Source organism: Lepisma saccharinum, chromosome 5, assembly GCF_977018435.1.
Source record: "Lepisma saccharinum chromosome 5, izLepSacc3.1, whole genome shotgun sequence".
Lineage (NCBI taxonomy): Eukaryota > Metazoa > Arthropoda > Insecta > Zygentoma > Lepismatidae > Lepisma > Lepisma saccharinum.
The window spans coordinates 30236576-30254672 of NC_139233.1; the positions used below are offsets into that span (position 1 = coordinate 30236576).

The 18097-nt window shown below is 38.1% G+C and overlaps 1 protein-coding gene across 1 annotated transcript in view; it reads right to left on the reverse strand.

Moving 5' to 3' along the window:
• The window catches only part of Gmd (GDP-mannose 4,6 dehydratase), a 43436-nt gene extending 35438 nt beyond the window's left edge, over nucleotides 1–7998 (reverse strand). Inside the window, exon 1 of the mRNA XM_083122394.1 lies at nucleotides 7782–7998. Within this exon, the coding sequence (XP_082978520.1) occupies nucleotides 7782–7856 (75 nt within the window). The 5' untranslated portion in view covers nucleotides 7857–7998. The remainder of the gene's footprint in view (nucleotides 1–7781) is intronic.
• Nucleotides 7999–18097: the final 10099 nt, after the last annotated feature.

Here is an 18097-nt window from a genome sequence, read left to right on the forward strand (position 1 = left end):
ATACACGAATATAAGCCGAGGGAAGAAAAGAAAATACTGGTAACCATTTACCGGCAGATTCAGGGAAATACAATTAGGTTATAAAAAAGGTAAAGAGCTCCCCTGTGCTATGCACCACACCATTACGGCGAATAGGGGTGTGAGGTTAGGGCCCCACACTTTCTTGATCATGGCCAAAGATGGGAGTGATGTGATCAGCACCATGCCCCTGGGCACCTTTACCACCCAGAGTTTCCTCCAGGTACCCACTTTATAGGATGCTGGGTAGGCAGCGGAGCCACTTGAACAGGTGAAAAAAATCCCAGTTCTCCCCCGGTAGGTACATATTTTATTTAACAAACACAATCTTAATAAAATCAAAGAGTATGTTAGCAAAAATGCCGACAGTTTTTACAATGCCCAGTTAGAAACAACAATGCTATTGTTGGATAACATTATGGTATCTACAATGCTACCAGTTTCTACAATGCTAGTGTTGCATTATCGTTATTTCAAATGAGAAATCAGCTAATTTTTAACAGTATATGATTTGACGAAATGTCATAATTTTTTTAAGTCGTGAATATAAAATGCATCCTAATTTTTCACAATTGAAATTTGGATAAAATGTGCGACTTATATTCGGGCCAATAAGGTATATCTCATAGACTAAGAATGTTTATCACACACAATTGTACACAGAAAACATCAGTGGCAGTGATTGGCAAAGCTAAGCCAAGAACCAAGAAAAAGTTGAATTGTTGTTTTAAGTCCACTTTATGCACAGAAAGGCTAATCGGGGCTGGATCTACAGTTTAAAGTGGGATCCGAACGACTGTTCCATGTGCCTCCACTGGTTATCGAACCTATCGAATCAGGGACCCTTTGATTGCAATGTAACGACGTTACCATTACATCAGGGAGACCCTCCACCAAGAAAAAGTAAACTGTCCTTGCCTACTCTCCGCCCCCTAGTTTTGGCACCCAATCATTGCTACCGGAAAACATACAGCACACACCTAGATTGGTGTGAGTTAAAAGTACTTAACATTTCTGTATATAAAACAGCTGCTCCATGAAATAAATTAATTTGAACTGAAGTATCCAATTATTTCTCTTGTAGTCTACGGTTGTTACAAGCATAAAAACACAATTTTTGTTTATGATTCTAGAAAACTTCTTAGGTCACGTGCCAGCAACATATTTGTTAAAACACTAAAATCACACACTAACAGCACGATAAAAACACTTCGGAGTTCTTACAAGCTTTCGACTCCTTCACGGAGTCATCTTCAGGGCTGGTCGAGGACAGACGGAGTAGATGCGCTTGTCGTTACACTGGCGTTACACAGACGCAACACAGTGCAACGACAACCGTGTCTACTCCGTCTGTCCTCGAGCAGCCCTGAAGATGACTCCGTGAAGGAGTCGAAAGCTTGGAAGAACTCCGAAGTGTTTTTATCGTGCTGTTAGTGTGTGATTTTAGTGTTTTAACAAACAGTTTTTGTTGTGATGTTTCAGGAAAACACACACTCCATTCATCAGACATTTATTTTTTAGTTTGATTAAAGATACAATTAATATATTTTTTAAAAAAAAATATGTATCCAATCATGCATAATTTGTTCTAGATTCTGTCGCATGAAACATCTTCATGTAAACTTCTGATTTGGCACACACAGATATATAACCTAGTTCAGTCCAAAATACAGTCCCAATCAGGTCTGTGATTGAAATGACTTGTCTGATTACTTTATTTTCCACTGCCAGTGTATACAAGCACTTTGCTTATTTTAATACTTAGCTACTCTTTAGGGAAGCAGTTCAGATTTTAGCTAATGTTAACGCTGATTTCATCCTACTGTATTCAGTCACATAGTGAAAAAACAAGTTACAACTGGCAATAATGTGTTTTTTAATGTACAATTTAATATTTTGAGTACTCCACTTGGTTTCCAATGGTTAGTGGTTGGAAATTTTAATGTTAAATGTTATTATTATATATCTAATTGTTGATTACAATTGCTGTCATATGCCAATGGTGTATTTATTTACAATGTTTTTGCAATGATTTGTGTTATTTTAGGTTAGCTATGTTAGATTAGATTCTGTTTAGCATTTACATTTTTCTTTCTGTGTGTCCACAAACAATATTTCATGAGGGCCACAATTTAGAAAAGAAAGGTTTCAAGCGTTTTTCAAAGGTTTTAAGTCAAATTCATATGCAAATTGGGTAATCGGGACTTGGCATATGTTTAAAGTCCAAAGCACAGTCCAATGTATCTGCACCTAGGGATCAGAACACAGGATCCCTTGATGAGAGCGGGAAAATCCAGGTTGTTTTGTCATTTCTGTGTCTTTAAACAAATTTTGTTACATAAAACATTTAAATATTTAAAAAAATAATAGTGTTGGTGACCCTCTGTACACAGGCCCATAGCCAGGTAGGGCTCAGCCCCCCTGGAACTGCCATCAGCCCCCCCCCCCCTGGTACTGCCATCAGCCACCCTTTACATTAGGTAAACTATTGTGCATAATTTGTTTGCAATGAAGAGTGAAAGTGTAGACAACTCACAACTTTAAGGATAAATCCACAGAATATGAACAGTATCTATTACATTCGCTCATTTTGTTTATGAGCAGAAGTAGCTGCAAGTATTTAGAATATTCTCTAGACTTCAGAAAGTTCTTTCATAGGGGAGCTTCTTTATCTGTACCTTCACTGTCTCTGTTGCAACCTCCCGTTTAGACAGAAATCTGTGACTTTGATGTCATCATGCAAGTTCCCTCCACATCTGCGTCAAAGGTCAACAACAGCTCCCAAGTTTTGGGAAGGAAGGGGAGTTTAATTGCTTCGGCCGGGGGTGGGATATACTGTAGGCACTGTGATTAAATATTGTGCGTTTTTTGTGTGTGATATACATATTTGTATCATCTAAAATAGTATGGAGTGTGTAAGGGATAATTTCAGTATCAGTCAATTAACACTTCAAGAGAGGTTTTAAAAGATGATGTAGAAAAATGTAGTATTTGTGTAGTACAAGGGGTGATCAACTGAAACCCGTTCGTTCCATGTATTATTGGTATAGTGTGTAGGAGGATATTGTTTGTCCAATAGTGTGTAATGGCTAATGTCCCTGTGTGTTGGGTGTAGGAATGTTGTTTGTACGTGTTTCCGTTTTGCAGGTATAACGAGTGAAAGATGGCGTTCAACATCCCCAATCCGTCCAAACAGGACCAGCGTGCTGTCCAGTTTCTGAGTGCCGAAGGTTGTCAACCAGCTGAAGTGTACCGACGTATGAAAGACGTGTATAGGGATGCATGCGTGTCCAAAACAACAGTGGTGGACTGGGCAAGAATGTTTCGGAAGGGGCATGAACAAACCACTGATTATCCCCATCCTGGTCAAGCCCATGTTGTTGCCACAGAAGACATGTGTGAAAAGGTGAATGCGGCAATATCTGCAGATAGACGCATGAGTATTCGATCCATAGTGAACGAGTTAAATATGGGTTATGGTACTGCTCACAAAATTGTGAAAGCTCTGGGTTATCATAAAGTGTGCGTGCAGTGGATACCCAGGGTATTGACGTAGGACCAAAAGTTGGAGCGTATGGGATGCTCCATTGAACATTTGTCATGTTACCATTTGGAAGGTAACAACTTCTTGCTGCGCATTGTTGCTGAGGATGAAACTTGGTGCCATCATTTTGAACCGAGTTCAAAGTCTTCCACTATGCAGTGGAAACACCACTCATCTCCACGTCCCAAAAAGTTCAAGATGAAACCGTCTGCGGGGAAAGTTATGGCGTCTGTGTTCTTTGATTGCCATGGACCATTATTGATCAACTTCAAGGAACCAGGACAGTCCATCAACGCCGCACGCTACTGTGAGACCTTGACACAGTTACGGACAGCCATCAAAAACAAAAGGCCTGGTTTATTGAACGCTGGAATCATTGTGTTGCATGACAACGTGCGTCCACACGTTGCAAACCAAGTGCAGGATTTGTTTCAACGATTCAAGTGGGAAATGCTGCGACACCCACCTACAGCCCTGACCTTTCACCTTGTGACTTTCACATCTTTGGGCCTCTAAAAAAGGCTTTGAAAGGTCACAGATTTCAGTCTGACGATGAAGTTCAGGATGCTGTGCGTGATTGGTTTGAGATTCAGCCTTCGCAATTTTACATGGACGGCATTTGTAAGTTAGTGACACAGTGGGACAAGTGTCTCAACGCTCATGGTGACTTCTTCTGAACAATATTTTTACTGAGCGCTAACCATAGACGCCTCTAGACAGTGTACCAGTTTCAGCTCGAAATAAAATTTATTTCACGAATTATGACCACTGAACGGGTTTCAGTTGATCCCCCTTATAAATGATATTTAGAAATAAATTAGCACCCCCCCCCCAACACACATAATTTACCTTCATTTAATATATTTTTTAAAAAATGGACTTTGTTTACAAAGCCCCCCTGATAACCTGTGAGCCCCCCCTGGAGATCAATTCTAGCTACGGGCCTGTCGTACATAGGTGAGAAAATGGAAAATGGTGACCCTCCATACACCCATGAGAAACTTGAAAAATTTTAGTGGGTTGGGAAGATTGTCATTCTTATGAACGTTTCTTGTTGCTTTTAGCCCACGGAGCTACATAAGCTATTATTTAGTGATTTTATGTGGTATGATTTACGACATCAGGAATGCCTATGTTGTTAGGTTAGGCCTGTTAAGTTTGGTTCTCTTAGCATAAATTTCATTGAGGTGAACGTAGCTAGTGTTCTACCAAACATGTTGTCAACGATATTTCAAATTTACAATGTCTTCAATAGAGGGCCTGCCATGTATGTACGCGAGTTGCAGGTGAAAGGTTTAGTGGCCAGGAACAAGAAATGTGTGAAGTGTAGCAGACATTATTTTTAAAAATTTAAGTTTCTTTTTCCGTTTGTGGATAACAAAAATTGATTACAATAAATGGTGAAAGTAATAATGTACCATTAACCAACCATTAATGTTAGGTTGGTTAATTGTCATGGTGATAGTAATTACGCATTATCCTTCGATATCCTCTGTTGATTTCTTGCATACCTTATGAAGACTGTGCTAAGTGTTATGCTTTTAAGTTTATCTTAAGGTTTGATGCTGTTAGAATTTCTGCATCTTTAAAATCTATCTGAGAGGGTAACAGTTCCAAATGTTTAATGATATTTAACAAGCTTTTCAGGAATATTAGAAAGTCCTTTAGAGTACTAGAAATGATTGTGGGAGTAAATTTGAAGCTTGGAGAAACTAATTAGCACAGGTAGTTTCACTAACAAATATTTACCAGGGAAGTTATAATCTGAAATACAGTTTATGAGAGCATCCATGCTTCCCAGAAAGCAGACCTTCTTAGTTTATGGTCGTCTCAGATCGGTGTCAAGTGTGTGAGGCTTGAACAGGACAGGAAGGTTGTACTTCAGACCAGACATTATGTGATGAGCTGCTGGAAGCCTTCAGTGATGTTATTTTAATGATAATACAGTTGAATCTTGATAACTCGAACCTCGGTAACGGTTCCGATTGTTTTATGATTTCTCCTACCACAAAGACTAATTATCGTAGAATTTTGAAAACCATTGTCACACAAAATTTGAACCTTCCATAAAAGTAATGAGCACTGTTTGGACTTGAAAAGAAAGTTATTTATGAAAAAATGAAAAAAAAAAACCCTTGAAAATTACCTTACGTACTTCTCACAGATAAGATATTCTCCGTCGACAATAAATATCGTAGAAGCATAGGAATGAATGTAGAAGTACATCGGAACCTTAGTAGAATGCATTTAGGGACTTTATTTTAATGCTAACCTAACCACGAAAGCATATATTGAACAAAACCTTAAGTAATCGCTAAAACTTCGCAGTGTGTGTTAACAGATGTACATCAAAATCGAACCATGTAAAAATTGCATTCGTAGCATGATGAAATCGCAATAAAACAAAAGGAACTTGGGCCCTAATTTTACCTCAACAACTCAAATAAAACCTTGATAAGACAAATTTTTGTACAGCTTATGGGATGCCGTTCGAGCTCAATAACCCGAAGGTAGAGTTTGAAAAACCTCTACAAGTCAAAGTTAAATTCTAATCACCTCTATAACTCGAAGTTTTAGTTGCACGGACCTCAATAAGTCGAACTGTAGGGTGCGAACGTAAAATGTCAGGTGATCAACAATTGTGTCAGGACTTGAACAGCACCACCCTGCCATGTATGTAACCATCATTCTTAACGTGCTTAGTGTGCATTGTAGAAGTGTTGATAACGTACATAAAAGTTGCAGGTTATGATGTACATGTATGTATGTATGTATGTATGTATGTATATACAGTACTGTACCAAAGATTTTACCAAATCAATGTTATACGTTGAAAACTGTTTTCTTATGCTTGTAATAACCGTAAATTACATGAAAATAATTATACGTATGTAGGTAGTGCATCTAAAGTTTTGTTCAATAAAATTTATTTCTACGTACGTACATTATATGTATTAACTTTAAATGATGCTACATACGTTATAGGCATACATAGTGCCAATGTTCAAAAGGGTCAGTAAACTTTAGACCTCTATAACTCGAAGTCGGCAATTTTGGCCCTCAATAACTCGAACCTTGGTAAGTCGAAATCATTGATACCTCGAATTTTTTTTCTTTTTCCCCTCACGTTCGAGTTATCAAGGTGCCACTGTAGCCATAAATCTGGTTCATCTAACCTAACAACAAAAGCATTTATGGACATAAAGCCCTTCGCACCACACATCACATTGTTTTATGATTTTTTTCAAATTCTCCTAGCAGAAAGAATAATTATTGTATAATTTTGGAAATCATTGTCACCCGAAATTTGAACTTTCCTTAAAGTAATGAGCACTGTTTGGATTCGAAAAAATTATTTATGTTGAAAAAAACAACTTAAAAATTACCTTATGCAAGCATTTACGCTTCCCATGGACAAGGTATTCTCCTTTGACAAGCGATAGTAAGTATTGTAGACTAATGGGAATGAATGTAGAAGTAAATCAGAACCTTAGGAGAATGCATTTAGGGACTTCTAAACCTGACCTGCCTAACCTAACCACGAAAGCATATATTGAACAAAATCTTAAGTAATCGCTAAAACTCTGCGGAGTTGTATGTGTTAACAGAAGTAAATCGAAACCGAACCATGTAAAAAATGCATTCGTAGCATGATGAAATCGCAATAAAACAAAAGGAACTTGGGCCCAAAAATGATTGTCTACTAACCACACAGTAAGTAAACACTCTACCAACATGTGTGTAACGAGAAATAGAAATCGAACCACGTTAAAGTGCGTGTTTACATAGATTAGCTCAAAATTAAACAACCGGAATTCCGGCCTTTATGTATGTGCAAACAATGACAACTCGTTAAAAATCTGTGAAAACTCCTCCAGGATCTGAGGAATTGGACGAACGCTTGTTCACACTTCGGGGCTAAATATCTAGCGGTTATTTGTAGTTCCCGCATTTTGAAAAAAAATGTTATCCACGTAAAACCCAGAAATCTGTCGATTAAATACAAAATGCGAAATTTTAGAGTGTACATTCGGCCAGTGGCCCAAAAGGCTTACCATGTACACTTATGCACATTAACTAAAATATAACCTTGTAATTGTTGATTTGGTCACATCAACTACACGAATAACGGAAAACTGAACGTGAATCAACTCCTCAAATCATCAACTCATGACATAGCATCGGATCCGATACAAATGCGTGTAGTACATTCACCAACCTGTCCGTTGATACCGGTAATCAAAGCAATCTTTCGGCCACTGTTTACAGAACAAGAATCACCAGATAAGGCCATTATTTTCCAATAAATGGTTCAAGAAACTACACTGGAGCGTTTTCTAGCCTTCGCCAACGACAACAGTAGGTGATAATATTATCTATCATTGACACGTATTCCATAAGTTTGTTTACACGCAAGTCGAGTTGTAAAGCGCTCCATTCGCTTATGACATCTGCAGGACAAAATACGAGAAAAAAATAAACATATGAACATCATCATGCGCTATATGCGCGCAAGATTACTTTCCTTGATACAAAATTCCCAAAGCTTATAAGAAAAAAAAGTTCAATTTCCAAAATCAACACTTCTTCATTTTCTTCCCTTACACGTAGGAGAATATGGATATAACATGTTTTTGCCAAAATATGTCAACTGAAGATGTGACATGAAAATTTAGCTGATGTAATTAACTAAGAAAACTGATAAAATGTGATGAAACACTGTAATTTGATGTTCAAAAAGTAATCTGTGACTATAAACGTTCAATATCAGGAGGTGTGGACAGTAATAAAATTAATAACAACAACAACCAAAAGGCCAGTCTTAGAGTTTTTGCTGTTTGATACCCGGTGGAGGCACATAGTGGTTCGGATCCCACTTTAAATTGTAGGTCCAGTCCCGATTAGCCTCTCTGTGCATAAAGTGGACTTAAAACAATAATTCAATCAATCTTACTTAGTTTTTACATTATTAAGCATTGTCCATTGAGATATAATTTCTAAAATATATATTTTACCAAGCAAAGACATGAAATAAAATAAATTATAGAAATTAATAATGGCACCATGGGCGTCCGGAAGGGGGGGGGGGCCGTGGCCTCCCCTGGAAGATAATAGTCAACCAAAAAATATGTATTTCACACACATAATTTCATTTTAGCTACAATAATATGTGTTAATTATTGCATGAACACCATAAATTCAAATTTAAGCAATGTTTTTTAGGGAACAACACTATTTTTGGGGAAAATTTGCCTTCGTTTGTCCCCCCTGGAAAAAAATAACTTCCTTGCCCCTCCCTGGAAAAAATCCTGCGGACATCCATGAATGGCACCAGTCATTAACCCTCAGGAGGCATGCAGTGGTTTTGGATCACACTTTATACTGTAAGTGCAGTCCTAATGAACCTATGGCATATAGTGGAATGGGCTTAAAACTAAAAACTTACATGAAAGATTTATCGCTCTGGTATAATTTGGAACTTTATGTCTTTATGTCATTTTGGTCAGTGCTTGAGTGGAAATTGTTAGGTGGAGGATTGTTTACTTGAGCCTTGGGGGTAGCTGGAGGGAGGATGCTCTTATGCTTTGACATGGAGACAATGGGTCTGGTCGGGGGATGCTTAGGTGAAATTTCCTAGTTAAGGTATACATACCATCGCCCACAACCTACTCTGCCCGAATACTGATGTCAGTTCATAATCAGAGCTGGATTTAGGAGGCTTGATGAGACAGTATTGGTTCTCCACTGGGAGAAAAGTTGTTTGAAAGTGCCCACAAAATGAAAATAAAAATTTTGAAATATGGTAAAAATATAAGTAATCTAACTGACTATCTGACATAACTTAAATTGGCCTACAAGTTACGACCAAAATTGTATATGGAGAGGCTCACGATGTTGTTAGTCCAAGGTTCCACAAGTATAAATTTGGACCTGTTCATAACCAACGTGAGCCAGCCCATGGTGGTGTTTTTAGCACATCGCATTATGACACCAGGAGTCCCAGGTTCAAATCACGGCCTGGGCATGGATGTTTGTGAGTGTCCATTCATCAATTTCATTATGCCATCACTCATCCCCATCTTCGCAAATTAGCCAAAAGTGGCACTAAAGTAAAGTAAAATAAAGCAAATCAATGAATCATTCAATCGTAACCAACATATGGTTCCTGTGATGAGTGACTTTAGTACAGTAAAACCTGTCTATCCCGGAACATAATGGTTCCGAGCAAAATTTTCCATCTTAACAGTTTTCCTTCTTATACAGGGTTGACTTTAAATACAGTATAGAGCGCTGTAGGAAATAATGGAAAGACAGATTTACATTTCGCATTACTTATAATGTAGAGTACTAATGCATGTAAATGAATAAAAATGCGATACATTAATGAATTTCATCATATCATAACTCATCCCCATCTTCGCAAATTAGCCAAAAGTGGCACAAAAAGCGAAATAAAATGGACATTCACAAACGTCTATGCTCATACCAGGATTCGAACCCGGGACCCCTGGCGTCGTAGTGCGATGTGCATAGAGGGAAAGAGAAAGATTGAAAGATGGAATAAGATAGGTGAAGATAGATTGAGATAAAAGTGAAGAAAAAGAAAGAAACAAGGAGAGATAACAACAAAAATAGAAAGATGACGAAAGAACAGAGGAGAAAGAGACAAAGAAAGGTGGAGAAAGAGGGTAAGAGATGAAAGAAAGAAACGGAATCGTAACAGCTATGAGTATTGTATTGTATTGTTTCATATCGACAATGTTACTGATAAGCGAGTGGCAACAGAGGCATGTTCCACTTACAGTATTGCATTGTTTTCTTGCGAGCGAAAAAAATAAAGGAAGACATTTCCGTCTTACTGAGAATAAAAACATCTCGTTGGTCATTAAATGGTGTTCCGTTTCCGCGTTAAGGAGGTTTCCACCTTAAGCAGGTCATTTTCAGGTATAAAATCGATCCGTTCTGGGGACTTTTTTCCCCCGTATTTACAGGTTTCCTTCTTATAGAGATTCCAGGGTATGCAGTTTTTACTGTATTTATGGAACATCGTTACTTCAATTGCATTAGCTTGATCACTGGAGTATGCAGGACTTTCTTTTCGGGGTGGGGGCCTGGAATTGTACATAGTTTCTTTCTAGGGGGTGTCATGCATAATAAGTTATATCCTATATTTAGAACTTTCCACTCTCTAAAATGACAAACGAGGGTCATTTTAAGGGGAGATGTTACATTTACCAATCTGGTTTTCACAGAATTCTTCATGGCTTTTATTTGAAATTGTTGATTTTCTAAAAAAAATTGGAGGGGGCTGTAGCTCCCACCAGCCCCTCCTTAATGTATGCCAGTGACCTTGATGAATTCAGAACTAGAGGGTTTACTTGCCTGGAGGAAACATGCTTTGTTTTGGAAGTGGGATAGTTTTACACATTTCCTGGAATTCAGAAGGAAATGGTGAGCTAGACACTGACAAAGATTAAAGCGAAAGTTATGAACAGTTCTTCTGGTGCCTCTTGAGGTACACCTTTCAAGTCCTGCATCTTGTACAGTGGGATGCATGAGTATTACCATGCAAATTGTCCATCACCATGTTCGAGCACTTTATTTGACTCAATAAAAGCTTCAATAATAAAAAAAAAAAACTTAAAACAAGTTGACAACAACTTTGGCACGAGCATACATAAAAATCCATCGCTTAGAAACACATAGGATGTAAGAGAAAAATTAATGAAAATAGTCATGGACAATTTGCACGGTAATACTCACAGATCCCACTGTACATTGTCTTCTGTTAGAGAGTTAATCTTCAAACTTGAGGAAATACCTCAAAGTAAGATTTGTTTGAAGCTATAATTTATGCCATTCACTTGAACAGCATATATAGGAAAAGTAGTGGCATGCCCAAGGGAAAGGTGGAGAGTCAAAACATCTCCTTTGAGCCAGAATTCCTACAAAAAAATCAAAGGCAGGAAAAGATGGCAAAATAAGGACTGACTATAAAAAAAACTAATGCATAACCCACCCACCCCCCTGTTTTGAAAATCTTTGGCACCTCCTGGGAAGTTGTGCAATGCAATTAGGGAGATTTCACACATGTGTGGTGTGACACTTGAAGAAGACATAGGCTTTCTCGGAGGGGTTCATTAACTACTTTTGCCCTATCCACATCCACTCATAGTTTTAGCTCCTGTGTATGTAAAGTTCCACTGGGAAAACATACACTGCAGACCAGTGATGGTGCCAGAAAAAAGAAAATGAGTGAAAGTTTTCTGAGCGTGGGAATAATTTGGTTGACTGAAGGGGCATCTGCTCTACCCCACTGCTATGGAGAGTGTGTAAAGAGTAGTGTTTGGCCATATATCGCGATATTGTAAAAGTATCATCCAAGGAATATCAACTAGATGATATATCATCAAGATATTTTGGCAATATATATCGTCACGATATTTTGGAGATATATATTGTGTCAACAAAATATCGTTAAAATATTTGACGATATATATCGTGTCAGCAATATATCATCACAATATTTGGCAATATAGTACATCGTGGAGATGATATATCGCCAATATCATGATATGGAAAAATATCGTATTGTACCTTCTGTGACGATATATCGCAATATCAAATTTCCAATATCGTCCATCCCTAGTAAAGAGTTAAAATTTCTTTAGTGTATGACAAAGTAACATGTTTGATGTAACAATGTGTTACTTCTGGAAGCAAAGCCAACTCCGAACCAAGTTGAAAACTCAGGAAGTCTTAAAGATTTGTCCAAATATGCTATTTTGGTACCTGCTATGAGGGTTCTGTGGTGTTGAGGTTGGGAAAGCAACTGAATATGGCTCCATTTGACATACATATGAAAGTTTTATTATTATTATTATTATAACAACTTTTCATCATAATATTATTATACACATGCATGTTCGAACCTGCAAACCAAATGACTTAAAAACTCTTATAATATGAGGCATAGAAATGCAAGTATTATTTATCAACATAGTTATGGATGATGGGCTAGAATACTTTGCGATTATGCGCCACCATAGTTAGTCCCAAGTTAAGCCTATGACAATTGGTATGTTTCCTGTCTAAATTGTAGATAACAGCTGATTAAAATATGCATGTTGAACATATTTTTAAAAATAGGGTTGCCACTCCCTAATCTAGGATAACTTCATAAAGTGCTTCCTACCCAAACTATTCCCAAGGATTGAACAAACATCTCTAACCCATGAATTTCTGCTTGTAAGTTTTGAATTTGAATTTGATTTCCTTTATTTTACTTCGCTTCTTGTGCCACTTTTGATTAATTTGTGAAGATGGGAATGAGTGACGATATGATGAAATTGATGAATGGATACTCACAAACATCCATGTCCAGGCTGGGATTCGAACCCGGGACCCCTAGCGTGATGTGCTAACCACTCTGCCATGGGGGCCTGCTTTTAAGTGTTATTTGAAATAAAGTACTTGGAATTCAACAGCTTATGAAATATTTAAATGTATTTACGAATCGTTTTGTCACTTCTGACTTCTGAAAGTACAAGCCTACAAATTTGAAGGTTTATGACTACTTTAGGTGGAAAATTTCCATTGCCTGACTGAGCTTCAATCAGAAACAAATACAAGCACTTTTTACATTGTAACACTTCTCTAGAAATTTTAATTACTTCTTTTACCACTGCAAATAGTTTCGCTTAGTATGCATACGTCAAATGTATTTGTGCCAGAAGTTGCAAGATAATGGTAAAATATTTGAAAATAACAAATTATAATGAAAGCAGATGCCACTCCTCCACTCCTACGCTACTGCAGTGTTGCATACTCTCTTTAACTGGAACTAAACAACCCATGTTCATGAATACTCGACTTTATTTCCTACCCAACAATGAACAACAAATGTACTACCATAAATGTAAAATGTGTATAGATGTAAGTTGTGTTTTTCTGCGATTCACACCTCGCACCTTCAACATATACTCCCATACATTTTATAACCTTGTCCCTAGGTTCAACAAATATATAGTGTCTGAAGTTCTGTGGAATTATATCAGTAACTATTGACAATAGACAGATATTTCTTCAAAATCATAACATAATGCCCATTTCCCTTTTGATATATGAAGGTTTATTCATATTATCTTATTTACAGAAGTTAAAACTTGGCCACTATTCACAAAAAATCCCATCTCGGTGCAGGCCCATAGCTAGAATTGATCTCCAAGGGGAGGGCTCACGGGTTATCGGGGGGGGGGGGGGGGTTTGTAAATCAAGTCCATTTTTCAAAAGTTTAACAGTGTTAAATGAAGGTAAATTAGGTGTGGGGAGGGGGTCATTAAGTTACATAAAGTTAGAAATATCACACAAACACAATAATTTTCTATCTCTCAATACTTCAGTCCCTCTCTATTTCTTAGCAGCAGATTGCAATTGGTCCTTTGATATTAGGTCACCATCGACAATGTAGAGATCCAGTTCAACCTCCAAAACTGGAATGATAAGTTTGCTTGAGTATGTAACTCACTATTAGTATTAGAAATGTAATGTGAGCGGCTCTTACGTTGAATCATGGCCTGGCATAGCCAGAGGATGGATTTTTGGGCTGAAGGTGCATCCACCTCTAAGTCCAAAAAAGGAGTGTTTACTATCCTTTAAACAATTTCCCCAAACAGTGTTTTTTAAATATATGTCTATTATATGTAACCTACATAAAAAATGTTTCAAACAAAAAATACAAAGGATCATGAACAAAATAGTTGGCTGTGTGAAGCCTCCACCCTCCTTAAAACAGAATCCTGGCTGTGCCACCACTTTGAAGTAAGAAAAAATATTTCTAATTTCTTCATCCAGTAATTTATCAGAGATTCAGACCACCCTGATTTAGCTTTGACAAACTACTAAACTGATAGCAAAATAATATCTGCTGTCTACATTTTCACTCTTCACTGCAAACAAATTACACAAAATAGTTTTACCTAATGCCAAGGGGGCTGACCTCAGTGCCAGGGAGGGCTGATGGTAGTTTCAGGGGGCCCAGCCCCTCCCCCCTCCTGGCCCCTGCCTGGCTACGGGCCTGTCTCAGTGTACCCTGTCCTCCCATCCCGAAGAGAGTGTGTAGACTCGTGTAGCCCCCCCTTTTCCCTTCCTATTTATAGGCCCTGCTAATGACCTAACCCATTGCTGGAAACTTTCTGCTGGTTGGCTATCCAGCGACACACCTGCCTACCCCAATAGCCTAGAATTCAAACGTACATGAATACATAGATATTCACAAAAGTTGCATACACATTAATATAAATGCCACTAACATCACCAAAACACATAAAACTAAAAACCGGGCAGTCTAATTAAGTTAATTAATAAACATATATTACATAACAAGGATCCAGTAAGGATCGCATTATTACAAATGTAATACATTTTCAATCTTTAACCCTTTAAGTGTTTAAGACAGATATATCCATTCATCTTGTTCATTCTTTTGCTGGGTGCGTAAGATGGATATATCCATCCGTGATTTTCTATGGCCTGTACATATTGGGTACAATGACTTAAACACTTGAAACTTACACTGTTGAGTTAGTTGCAGTTTTATCCGCAAGAGAGAAGCACACTTCAGTAGTTTTTGGGCATTTTGCATGTTGGTTCTTGCATTGGGATACAGAGACAAACAAATGGTGGTGAGATGGAGGGACAAAAGGGATGTAATAATGATGAGTACATTCTATGATGATGATTCTTTTGACAATGTGAACTCAAAACAAGGTGTTGTGCAGAAGCCATGTATTGTGTTGGAATACAATAAGAGCATGGGGTGGGGGTGTGGATCGCAGTGATTCTCAAATGCACAGTTATCAGAGACAGACAAAAGAAATAAATACTACCAGAAAATTTTCTGCCATTTCCTGGATATGGCATGCCTAAACGAAATCTAAGATGGACTTCTTGATCACATTAGATGAGCAGTTACCAAAGGTTTTCCGCTCTAAGGTATATCAACCGGTCGGCAATCAAAATCACCAAAACCAACTCGCCTGTTGGGCAGACACTTCCCGGACTTTCTGCCAAGTACCACAAAGAAAAAACCAACAAGAAAATATGTTGTATGTACAAAGAAGGGAATACGGAAAGAATCCTCCTACTGGTGGGCAGATTGTGAAGCAACCTTGTGTGCAGCACGATGCATAAAAATTTTCCACACCTAAAGCAATTATTAAGATACTATTGCACAACCATATGTGAGGAACATTGTAAACAAATTATTACATATACCATTCAATAGATATAGAAACTACCCATTATTATGCATACCAATGTGCATTATTAGTTAGTTGAATATAGTTAGAATAAAGTCTTTGAAACCTCTAATCCTTGCTGTTTCATTCCATTTTGTTTTCTAGCATAGACCATGTACAGTCACGGACACTTCTGGGTTGTAACAAACCCACTGACTTTCAATGAAATTTTTACAACCCAGAAGTGTCTGTGACTGTACATTTGAAACAATTTCACACGTTTGTGTCATCCGCTAGAAAATTAGCCACTGTGAATGAGGTCCAACGGCTGGAAATTAGCCACTTAAAGGGTTAAGGGAGTTGAATCATTCATTCTCTGCATGAGTAAGATAAATGACACAAATATGATCTTTTGATTGTTGCTTTTGCTCTGTGTATAGCTGCATAACATATCATGTAATTGATGAAACCATGGATCATTGTAATCCCTAAGATGAATAATAAATCACAACGGCAGGTCAAGCATCAACACAGCTCGCGAGTTCGAATCTCTCCTACAGCGCTAAGGTGAAGCAGCAAACCGCAACGACGGAAGCGAAACGAAAGCGAACGAAGGACATCTCATAAATCGCCACAAAATGTACTGCATCTCTGAGTTTATGTACTGTGTTTGTTTCAGTGTGTTCTTTTGTGTTTTCGTACTTAAGTGTGTGTGTTTTAATCATATTTCAAGTGTTTATGTCGAGTGTGTGTGCGTTCATGTCAAATCTGTGCAAGTGTTAAAAGTAACATGTGGGTGTTCTCCAGTTTATTTTGGTCATCCACTTCAATACATGCAGCAAGAGAATCCTGGTTTCAGTACTGGTAAGTCCAATAATATACCTTATTTTCACTCCCGGACCAGTCTAGTTGTTTTTGTAACTATTTTAAAGAGATGGCAACACTAAGCCCAACCACGGCCTATTTTAAGAAGCTATGCAAAATGGAAGTCAACTCCAGCGCCCAACCCTCTGCCGACCCTCCCTCACTTTCTCTTCCCCATTCCCACCCTGCTGTAATGGTACTGAAGGAGGAGCTAGCCAAACACCCAAGGGCATTCAACGCAGCGCACGTCAACTGTCAAGAGTCTTTTGTCCCACTACGACGAATTCCTAACTATTTTTGCCCTTCTTTCTTGCGATGCAATTCTAGTGTCGGAGAGCTGGCTCGTTTCATCGATCCCAGATCACCTGGTCAGCATGCAGGGATACAGGCTTTATCGTTGCGACAGGATAAACAAAAGAGGCGGAGGCTGTGCAATATATGTAAAAGAAAACATTCCCGTTAAAATCCTCTCTCGTTTGCAAGGAGAATACTCGAGTAGTTCGGAATATTTGATCCTTGAGCTAAATGTAAACAACCAAAAAATCCTCCTCAGCGGAGTGTATCGACCCCCGAAAACTGATTTTGAAAATTTCGAAAAAGAAATATCAATTTTTTTACCGATATACGAACATTGTATTATCCTGGGTGACGTAAACTTCGACCTCTTGACCTTAAAACCGGAAGTATGGAATTACAAAGACACCATATCGTCTCTCAACCTATCAGCCTGTTCGTTAAAAGCCACACATCGTTCTCACCAAAGCGAAACGCTTATTGACCATATATTAACAACCAACCCACTAAAAATTCTAAATTTCGGACAATTTCCAGTCCCAGGCATATCGAAGCACGATCTTATTTTTCTTTCCTATTCTCTGAAAACATATAAATATAAACCAAAAGTAATCTCCTTCAGAGATTTTAAATGGCTTGATATTCAAGCCCTGAATATTGAAGCAGGAAACATGCCATGGCACCTCGTGTCCTCTTTTCAAACAGTTGACGAGAAATTGAATCTCTTAAACTCCCTCATTCTTGATATTTACAACAAGCACGCGCCCGTGAAAAGAAAGAGTGTTTCGAGACCTCCCAGCCCGTGGATCACCCCTGAGATTCTGCAGCTGATGTCCCGTAGGGATGCAGCAGGCGGTATAAGTCCGCACTCAAAGCAAACCTGCAATCAATACATGATTATTTCGAAGAATACCGCATTCTTCCGAATCGGTGCACGCAGGAAATACGAAAGAGAAAGTTTTGCTTTGCAGGACAACTATTAAACTACAGATCGCAGCCGAAATCGCTGTGGAATAAACTTAAAATGTTCGGCGTTGGGAAAAAATTTAATAGTAATGAAATTGTTGGCATCTCCACAGGAGAACTAAATGGCCACTTCCAAAACGTATCAGGTATAAATCCTGAAATTAAGAAACGT